We start from the raw sequence: 11,264 nt of genomic DNA, 5'->3' as shown, positions 1-11,264 counted from the left end.
TCAGCGGTGTTTGCCTAGTCGAGTGTCCGATTTTAGTTCCAGACGCTCGACGGCAAAACACCGCTGTTCGGTAGTTTAAGATGGCCGCCGCCACGTGTTCGGCTCCCGAATGGCGGCCACCCAGAGGACACAGACCACACTGCACTGATTGCCAATTACCCATTTGCAACATTGTTGCAAACGGTAATTGGAGGCACACTCATTCCTGGGTGGTCTGGTTGTTCGGTAGTTTCACTCAATATACTGAATGGAGTGATTCTACCGAACAATCAGATGAATGCTGCATACAAATCACCCAGGATAAACTTAACACATATATAAATACATATATAATATTACAGGCAGTACACTCGAATATGCTTCACAGTCTTAAAGGGACAGTAGTCCCAAAAGTCACAATGTGTCCATAGATGCTGTTAAAAGGGCCAGTAGCAGCAATATACAGTATAACAAGCCCAAATATAAATCTTTAAATGTACCAGTTTTCCAGGGGCCATAGTCAGCGGGTAAGAGGCAGGCAGCCAGGCCCCTCCAATGCCCAGTGGCGAGGTGGGTTCTGCCACAACCTGGAAAACCATTTCCTCAGAGTGTAAGATACCTACTAAAACAGTAATAGGAAAGATTTCCTGGGTGATGAGAAGTTGAGAAAGAGGTTTCCTATCAATGGTTTCAACTGCTATAGGCCTGTCTCTCTGCCTTAATGGCGAGAGGTGTTTGGCAGAGAACTTCCTGTCAATGAAATTCTCCGCTGCCCCAAAGTCAATCATAGCCTGACACTGAATAGTAGTCTCATTAAACCTAATGTTAAGTTTTACCAGGAAACTGTTCTTAGTCAATTTAGGGGACATATACATTACACCTAAGGTCGGTCCCTGAACATACCTTAGGTGCGCAAGTTTCTGGACATACAGGGCATGAAATCCTAAGATTACCCTTTTTGCCACAATATAGGAATAAGCCCTCATTTCTTCTAAACTGTCTCTCTGCTTCTGTAGGTTTGATTACCCCCAACTGCATGGGTTCAGTTTCTGAAGGCGGAACAGGAACAGATATGACAGGATTAGAGAAACCAGGGGCTAGAGACAGGGTAGTACGTCTAATCTATTGTTTATTTTTCTCTCTTTCTCTCAACCTGTTATCTTTGTCAGTCATATAGGTGATAAATTTGTTAAGATTGACAGGAAGGTCTCTAGCTGCGGTCTCATCAAATTATAGACAGCAGTAACTAGTCCGCTGTTGGTCCAGTCTACTTCAGAGGCTAACGTTCTAAACTCGATAGCGTAATCAGCCACAGAACGATTACCTTGCTTGATTCTCATCAAGGCTTTGGCTGCATTCTTTTTCTTCCCGTAGGTTCAAAGGTCACTTTGAACTCCGCTAAAAATTCATTGTAATCATGGGCGATGGAGTTGCCGCTTTCCCAAAAAGTGTTGGCCCAGGTTAATGCCTTTTTTTTTTTTAACCTATCTGATGGAAATTAACCAGGAGAAGCCTCAAAATGATATTCAATTTGGTTGAGAAACCTCCTACACTCTTTAGGATCACCTCCAAAACGAGGAGGAGGTGAAAGGGTTATGGACGGAGCTTTATTTACCATAGGTACCGGTGGCGGAGTAACTGGCTGTACCTGAGGCGACTCAAGATGAGCCGTTCGTTGGAGCAAGATTTAGAATGCTTGGGCGAATTGGTCTAGCCTATGATCAATATCCTCCACCCTACTCTCACAGGCTATCATATGTTTACATAGTTCTGCAGGATCCATAGCCCTGTTGTAATGTCATGACTACTAATGTGATCCAACAAGCAAAACTATGTAACATCTAAATAAAACAGAAAACAGACAGAAGGTAAATTGGTCCCTAGAATGGCCGGATTAATAAGTTGAAAGACAGAGAATGGTCAAAGGGAAAGCCGAGGTCAAGAGAGCCAGAATAACACAAGATTGATAACACACACAGTGACACTCAGTATACACAGTATAAACACATTGTAACACACACAGTGACACTCAGTATACACAATATAAACACATTGTAACACACACAGTGACACTCAGTATACACAGTATAAACACAATGTAACACACACACAGTGACACACAGTATACACAGTATAAGCACAATGTAACACACACAGTGACACAATAACACAATGTAACACACACAGTGACACACAATAACAGTATAAACACAATGTAACACACAGTGACACTCAGTATACACAGTATAAACACAATGTAACAAACACACAGTGACACAAAGTATACACACACACAATGTAACACACACAGTGACACTTAGTATACACAGTATAAACACAATGTAACACACACAGTGACACAATAACACAGTATAAACACAATGTAACACACACAATGACACACAATAATGGTATAAACACAATGTAACACACACAGTGACACTCAGTATACTCAGTATAAACACAATGTAACACACACAGTATACACAGTATAAACACAATGTAACACACACAGTGACACTCAGTATACACAGTATAAACACAATGTAACACACACAGTGACACTCAGTATACACAGTATAAACACAATGTAACACACACAGTGACACACAGTATACACAGTATAAACACAATGTAACAAACACACAGTGACACAAAGTATACACACACACAATGTAACACACACAGTGACACTTAGTATACACAGTATAAACACAATGTAACACACACAGTGACACAATAACACAGTATAAACACAATGTAACACACACAATGACACACAATAATGGTATAAACACAATGTAACACACACAGTGACACTCAGTATACTCAGTATAAACACAATGTAACACACACAGTATACACAGTATAAACACAATGTAACACACACAGTGACACTCAGTATACACAGTATAAACACAATGTAACACACACAGTGACACACAGTATACACAGTATAAACACAATGTAACACACACAGTGACACACAGTATACACACTATAAGCACAATGTAACACACACAGTGACACAATAACACAGTATAAACACAATGTAACACACGCAATGACACACAATAACGGTATAAACACAATGTAACACACACAGTGACACTCAGTATACTCAGTATAAACACAATGTACCACACACACAGTGACACACAGTATACACAGTATAAACACACAGTGACACTCAGTATACACAGTATAAACACAATGTAACACACACAGTGACACTCAGTATAACACACACACACAGTGACACACAGTATACACTGTATAAACACAATGTAACACACACAGTGACACTCAGTATACACAGTATAAACACAATATAACACACACACAGTGACACACAGTATACACAGTATAAACACAATGTAACACACACACAGTGACACAGTATACACAGTATAAACACAACGTAACACACACAGTGACACTCAGTATACACAGTATAAACACAATGTAACACACACACAGTGACACACAGTATACACAGTATAAACACAATGTAACACACACAGTGACACACAATAACACAGTATAAACACAATGTAACACACACAGTGACACGCAATAACACAGTATAAACACAATGTAACACACAGTGACACACAATAACAGTATAAACACAATGTAACACACACAGTGACACTCAGTATACACAGTATAAACACACACAGTGACACACAGTATAAACACAATGTAACACACACAGTGACACATTATAACACACACAGTGACACACAGTATAAACACAATGTAACACACAGTATACACATAATAAACACAATGTAAAACACACACACACACAGTATACACAGTATAACAGTGTAACACACACACAGTGACACACAGTATAAACACAATGTAACACACAGTGACACACAGTATACACAATATAAACACAATGTAACACACACAGTGACACAGAGTATAAACACAATGTAACACACACAGTATACACAATGTAACACACACAGTATACATAGTATACACAATGTAACACACACACACACAGTATACACAATGTAACACACACAGTATACATAGTATACACAATGTAACACACAGTATACACAATGTAACACACACAGTATACATAGTATACACAATGTAACACACACACAGTATACACAATGTAACACACATGCACATTGACACTCAGTATACACAGTATAAACACAATGTAACACACACAATGACACAGCATACACAATATAACAGTATAACACAGTCTTTGACACAGTATACACAATGTAACACACATGCACAGTGAAACTCAGTATACACAGTATAAACACAATGACACGGCATACACAATATAACACACTCTTTGACACAGTATACACAGTATAACAGTGTAACACACACACACACAGTTACACACAGTATAAACACAATGTAACACCACAGTGACACACAGTATACACAATATAAACACAGAGTATAAACACAATGTAACACACACAGTATACATAGTATACACAATGTAACACACATGGTACACAATGTAACACACAGTATACACAATGTAACACACACAGTAACATTTCCTGATACACTCATGGCAGGGATCATACTACACACTGATTTGGCTGTTTAAAAGGACCAATGACGTTATAATGACATCATAACACACCTCTATATCTCCTGTTATGAGAATGAACCCTCCCCTTCCATTAACCCAGACAGGACTGCACTAATCTGCAAATGCCAACACACAGGGCATTATGGGCTGGCATTGGGGTCTCATGATGGCATTGATCTCTAAAGGGTTAAACCTGACATTAACCATTGTGGAATAACAAAGCCTGTCAGTAAAGAGTTAAAGTAGGCGCAGCATGGGTAGGGCAATGACAAAGGCAGTGCAGCGCCACCTAGCGGCCAGACGTGGTAATTCAGGGAAGACAAGCCTATTCACATAGAGCTGATAGGGATTGCTCCACCTTCCTCCTGCAGTCAGGACTGACATTCTCTGCTACACCCTCAGCCTTACAGCAACCAGCATGACTGACAACATCCCCCTGCAACCTGTCAGGCACAAAAAGAGAATGGATGGCAAGCAGAAGGCAGGGTAAGGAGCTGGGGGGTGCAGTGGTTAGTGCCCCCATGGAGGGGTGGGGGGCAGCTGCCATGGCTCTGTGTGCTGGTATAGGTGCAGGTGTGGAGCTGCTGGTCATGGCCACATCAAAGGAAATAGCCTGCCCAGGTATCAGGCAGAGACAGGGGGCTGTGAGCAGAGAGAGAGAGAGAGACCGGGGGCTGTGAGCAGAGAGAGAGAGAGACAGGGGGCTGTGAGCAGAGAGAGAGAGAGACAGGGGGCTGTGAGCAGAGAGAGACAGGGGGCTGTGAGCAGAGAGAGAGAGAGACAGGGGGCTGTGAGCAGAGAGAGAGAGAGACAGGGGGCTGTGAGCAGAGAGAGAGAGAGACAGGGGGCTGTGAGCAGAGAGAGAGAGAGACAGGGGGCTGTGAGCAGAGAGAGAGAGAGACAGGGGGCTGTGAGCAGAGAGAGAGAGACAGGGGGCTGTGAGCAGAGAGAGAGAGAGACAGGGGGCTGTGAGCAGAGAGAGAGACAGGGGGCTGTGAGCAGAGAGAGAGAGACAGGGGGCTGTGAGCAGAGAGAGAGAGACAGGGGGCTGTGAGCAGAGAGAGAGAGACAGGGGGCTGTGAGCAGAGAGAGAGAGACAGGGGGCTGTGAGCAGAGAGAGAGAGACAGGGGGCTGTGAGCAGAGAGAGAGAGAGAGACAGGGGGCTGTGAGCAGAGAGAGAGAGAGAGACAGGGGGCTGTGAGCAGAGAGAGAGAGACAAGGGGCTGTGAGCAGAGAGAGACAGACAGGGGGCTGTGAGCAGAGAGAGACAGACAGGGGGCTGTGAGCAGAGAGAGAGACAGGGGGCTGTGAGCAGAGAGAGACAGACAGGGGGCTGTGAGCAGAGAGAGAGAGAGAGAGGGGCTGTGAGCAGAGAGAGAGAGAGAGGGGCTGTGAGCAGAGAGAGAGACAGGGGGCTGTGAGCAGAGAGAGAGACAGGGGGCTGTGAGCAGAGAGAGAGACAGGGGGCTGTGAGCAGAGAGAGAGACAGGGGGCTGTGAGCAGAGAGAGAGAGAGGGGGGGCTGTGAGCAGAGAGAGAGAGAGAGGGGGCTGTGAGCAGAGAGAGAGAGGGGGCTGTGAGCAGAGAGAGAGAGGGGGCTGTGAGCAGAGAGAGAGAGAGAGAGAGAGAGGGGGCTGTGAGCAGAGAGAGAGAGACAGGGGCTGTGAGCAGAGAGAGAGAGAGAGAGAGACAGGGGGCTGTGAGCAGAGAGAGAGAGAGAGAGAGAGAGAGAGAGAGAGAGAGGGGGGGGGGGGCTGTGTAACCCATTCCATGCCACAATGGTTGGCACTACATGCAGGCCCTGTGTTTATAGACAGTTTTCCTTGATCTCAGTGTATCTGGCCAAGCCCTTCCCACAGCCTGACTGTCTCTTTATTCCATTCCCACAGCCAGGATTGCTGTCTGTCTCTGTCTGTCTGTCTCTTTATTCCATTCCTACAGCCTGACTGTCTCTTCCATTCCCACAGCTAGGATTGCTGTCTGACTGTCTCTTTATTATTCTATCTGCATGTACTCATTGTAGGTCGTCTTCTCTTTGTATTTTTAATCATGATTGTATGGTGTATTTAATAATGTCGAAAGGGTAATATTGTAATCCAGGAATAGCACCCCTTAGGTGTTCTAAAACTACAACTCCCATGATGCTTTGCCAGGTTCAGCCCTCATATTGATCAAATCATTATATGCTGGATGTCTACATTCTGGTCACTCATACTGGGGACAATCTCTACATAAAATAATAAAAACTGTATTGAAGGTTATTTACTATCACCTATTGTCAAATGAAAAATGAATTCAACATTTAGTTATGGGAAAAATCTTCACATTTCTCCAGCTTTGTTTGAAGTAGCCATTTTAGCCTAAATAATGTAAATATAGTCACACAGTCCCTATCATAGTCATGGAGACCCTAAACAAACTTCATTCATTTAAGATCTACTGAGTAACAAATGCAAAGTAAACCTACAGATTTTATTCACAAACATCAACTGAAATCCAATGTAAGCTTTATTCCTGTATGATAATGTATATTGTTTACTTTTAACCCCACCATGTGTCATTATCTATTTAATAATAATAATAATAATAATAATAATATAATCATGCGATGTGTTTATAGCCTTCCATAGACCAAAGAGGATGGTATTAATTGTAGACAATGTGTTGTCGTATCATTATACTCTGTTACCTATTATCTGAGTGCAGATTTAAAGGAAGTGTTGTGTGCGTGTGTTTTATTTCGTTGTATTTAGATTTTATTACACAGTAATAGATCAGTTTGTTATTGAGCAAGGTCTATGAGATAATTAAACATCCGCCTATATAAAATATGTTTTAGTGTTTTATAAACCTGCCGCCCCCCCTCCCCCCCACACTTAATTAATTCAATTTTGTGTTTTTGTAAATTAACTGATTTTACTGCTACAATGTTGGCAAATAACTTCAGGTTGATACATTAAACTATGTATTGTCAGGAATTCATAGAAAAATGTACATTTCAGGCCAAAGAGTGGCTGGTAGGGAAAAAAAATCCCTAAGTCATCTATATCCTCATTTTACATAACTTGACGTTAGCTATTCACTGTGACAGTTTACTCTTACTGAATAACCCTCCAGCATTATAGTTTACATATTGTGGCCTCGTACTTTAAATTCACATTAAAATGACTTTAAAGGAAGACTAAAAGGCAACATAGCAACTTTATCTCCATAAAGTTGTTATGGTACTTGGAGGTCCTAAGGCCATCTTATATTATGGGAATAACCTGATGATGAACGGTTTAGTCCCAAACTGCTGCAGATGGTGAAAGGTACATTTTTTCTAATTTTTATTTTCTTCAATGGGTGGTGATTGATAGACTAAGGTAGTTGGCTACCAATCTCAGCCTATCACTAGCGCCTAGTCCAAAGCTTCCGCATTGAAGTCGGAGCTAGAGAAGGAGATACGAGGACCTGGTGGATGGTTGCTGTCTGGAGCACTTCGAGGTTAAACAAATTGTAAGTGTTTTAACCCCCTTAAGGTAGCAAAGCGCGTATAACCTCCAGTCACCAAAACAACTCATACCCACTCAGATACCCCTATTAACTCATATGTCATGTCTGTCTTTTACTATTTCTGTCATAGTTAATGACAAATGTAAAATTTGTGTTAAATTAAATTTACACAAAAAAAGCTTGGCCAAGGCTAACAGAATGGCAAATATATTTGAAGTAACACCCCAAACACCATAGCTACTCTAGCCTGCTGTAATGGTCATGGTACCAGGAGTACCCTTGTGCCCTCCCAGAGTAAGCCATTCAACTATTTATGAATGGTTTGGGACACCTTAGCTCAGGTGCTCATTCGGCTGCCAGGGCCTCATCCAACTTCTTTCCATGGCCAACATTGACTAAGAGCGCAGAGCTAACACTCTAGGCCAATGAGAATGTCCCTGCATCGCCCTCAGCTATGTGGAGCTAACTGAATTCTTCTTTAAGAGAATCCACAAGTAGGAGTATAACTGCTGGCACCTAGAGGGAACCCTGGTAAGATTTCAAACAGTTTGACTACTTACTCCAAGTAAACACAAGGGTAATCTTGGTACCATACCCACTGCAGCAGACCGTAGTAATCTATGCTGCTTGGAGTCTAAAACTGTATGCAATAAAATAACTGAAATACATGGGATCAGGACTATCTTTAATGTAGATTGGACCCTGGGCAAACATTTCCCTGGGCCCCCTGGATCTTCACCCCTCTCTCCCCCACCCCCCCCACTCTCTGTCAAGCCATCACACAAAATATCAGGAAGTATTACTTTACTGAGAGGGTAGTGGATGCAAGGAATACCCTTCCAGCTGAAGTGGTAGACGTTAACACAGTGAGGGAGTTTAAGCATGCGTGGGATAGGCATAAGGCCATCCTAACTATAAGATAAGGACAGGAACTAATGAAAGTATTTTGAACATTGGGCAGACTAGATGGGCCGAATGGTTCTTATCTGCCGTAACATTCTATGTCTCTATGTAAGACAGTGAAGGAATTGAAGAATGCTCAGGATGTGTATAAGGTAACACAGTAAAGGAATTGAAGAATGCTCAGGATGTGTATAAGGCTAACACAGTAAAGGAATTGAAGAATGCTCGGGATGTGTATAAGGCTAACACAGTAAAGGAATTGAAGAATGCTCAGGATGTGTATAAGGCTAACGCAGTAAAGGAATTGAAGAATGCTCAGGATGTGTATAAGGCTAACGCAGTAAAGGAATTGAAGAATGCTCAGGATGTGTGTAAGGATAACACAGTAAAGGAATTGAAGAATGCTCAGGATGTGTATAAGGCTAACACAGTAAAGGAATTGAAGAATGCTCGGTATGTGTATAAGGCGAACACAGTAAAGGAATTGAAGAATGCTCGGGATGTGGATAAGGCTAGCACAGTAAAGGAATTGAAGAATGCTCAGGATGTGTATAAGGCTAACACAGTAAAGGAATTGAAGAATGCTCGGGATGTGAATAGGGCTAACACAGCTAGGAATTGAAGAATGCTCAGGATGTGTATAAAGCTAACACAGTAAAGGAATTGAAGAATGCTCGGGATGTGTATAAAGCTAACACAGTAAAGGAATTGAAGAATGCTCGGGATGTGTATAAAGCTAACACAGTAAAGGAATTGAAGAATGCTCGGGATGTGGATAAGGCTAACACAGTAAAGGAATTGAAGAATGCTCAGGATGTGTATAAGGCTAGCACAGTAAAGGAATTGAAGAATGCTCGGGATGTGGATAAGGCTAGCACAGTAAAGGAATTGAAGAATGCTCAGGATGTGTATAAGGCTAACACAGTAAAGGAATTGAAGAATGCTCGGGATGTGAATAGGGCTAACACAGCTAGGAATTGAAGAATGCTCAGGATGTGTATAAAGCTAACACAGTAAAGGAATTGAAGAATGCTCGGGATGTGTATAAGGCTAACACAGTAAAGGAATTGTAGAATGCTCGGGATGTGTATAGGGCTAACACAGTAAAGGAATTGAAGAATGCTCAGTATGTGTATAAGGCTAACACAGTAAAGGAATTGAAGAATGCTCGGGATGTGGATAAGGCTAGCACAGTAAAGGAATTTAAGAATGCTCGGTGTGACGGATCGCCTGCCACCCCGACTGGGTGCCTCCATCAAATGATGCTCCTAGTGCTCGCCAAGGACCATCAGCACTGCACTCAACACCATAACCACCGCAGCTTAGTTGAGGTTTCGCCATCCTCCACCCACCCTGGGCCCAAGAGCAGGCTCCAGCTTCCAGTGGGTGAACCTCTCCTTAGTCCAGAGAGCAGGAACAAGAACAAGAACAGCTCTTATATGCCCCAAAATACAACATATCGCCACAAAAGTCACATCCCCTGATAGCCCTGATCTGGGTGAACAACATCCAAAAATTACCCAGATCGGTTCAGGAATATCCTGGAAGTCTTTTTTTTTGCCCCACCGTGCACATGGTCCCATGCCCAAAACAGTTCCATACACTCGACGACAAAACACCGCTGGACAATTTAAGATGGCCGCCGCCACATGTTTGAATCTGTTCCAGTTTAAAGTCCAAGGGGCAGATACAGTGCCTTTAAAATCCAATATGCCCAAATAGTGTTTTTAAAGGACAATATATCCCAGGGGCCATAATCGCAGGCCTCTCCAAATCCCAGTGACGAAGGTGCTTTTGTCACACTCGGTATGTGTACAAGAATGTAAGCTCATTAAGCAGGGCCCTCCACCTCTCTGTTCCTGTACGTCCAATTGTCTGGTTAAAATTACATGTCTGTTAGTCCACCCAATGTACAGCGCTACGGAATGTGATGACGCTATATAAATAATAATAAGGCTAATGCAGTAAAGGAATCGAAGAATGCTCGGGATGTGTATAAGGCTAACACAGTAAAGGAATTGAAGAATGCTCAGGATGTGTATAAGGCTAACACAGTAAAGGAATTGAAGAATGCTCGGGATTTGTATAAGGCTAACACAATAAAGGTATTGAAGAATGCTCAGGATGTGTATAAGGCTAACACAGTAAAGGAATTGAAGAATGCTCAGGATGTGTATAAGGCTAACACAGTAAAGGTATTGAAGAATGCTCAGGATGTGTATAAGGCTAACACAGTAAAGGTATTGAAGAATGTTCAGGATGTGTATAAGGCTAACACAGTAAAGGTATTGAAGAA

At 42.4% G+C, this 11,264-nt stretch overlaps 1 protein-coding gene across 1 annotated transcript in view; it reads left to right on the top strand.

Moving 5' to 3' along the window:
• Positions 1-4,893: 4,893 nt before the first annotated feature.
• Positions 4,894-11,264, top strand: part of ATP9A (ATPase phospholipid transporting 9A (putative)) — a 101,912-nt gene continuing 95,541 nt past the window's right edge. The window contains exon 1 of the mRNA XM_063459699.1: positions 4,894-5,056. Coding sequence (XP_063315769.1) covers positions 4,989-5,056 — 68 coding nt within the window. The 5' untranslated portion in view covers positions 4,894-4,988. The remainder of the gene's footprint in view (positions 5,057-11,264) is intronic.

The sequence above is a fragment of the Pelobates fuscus genome, chromosome 6 (assembly GCF_036172605.1).
Source record: "Pelobates fuscus isolate aPelFus1 chromosome 6, aPelFus1.pri, whole genome shotgun sequence".
NCBI classification, from domain to species: domain Eukaryota; kingdom Metazoa; phylum Chordata; class Amphibia; order Anura; family Pelobatidae; genus Pelobates; species Pelobates fuscus.
Note: the sequence above shows the minus strand (reverse complement) of the source record. Positions and strands in the feature narration are given on the sequence as shown.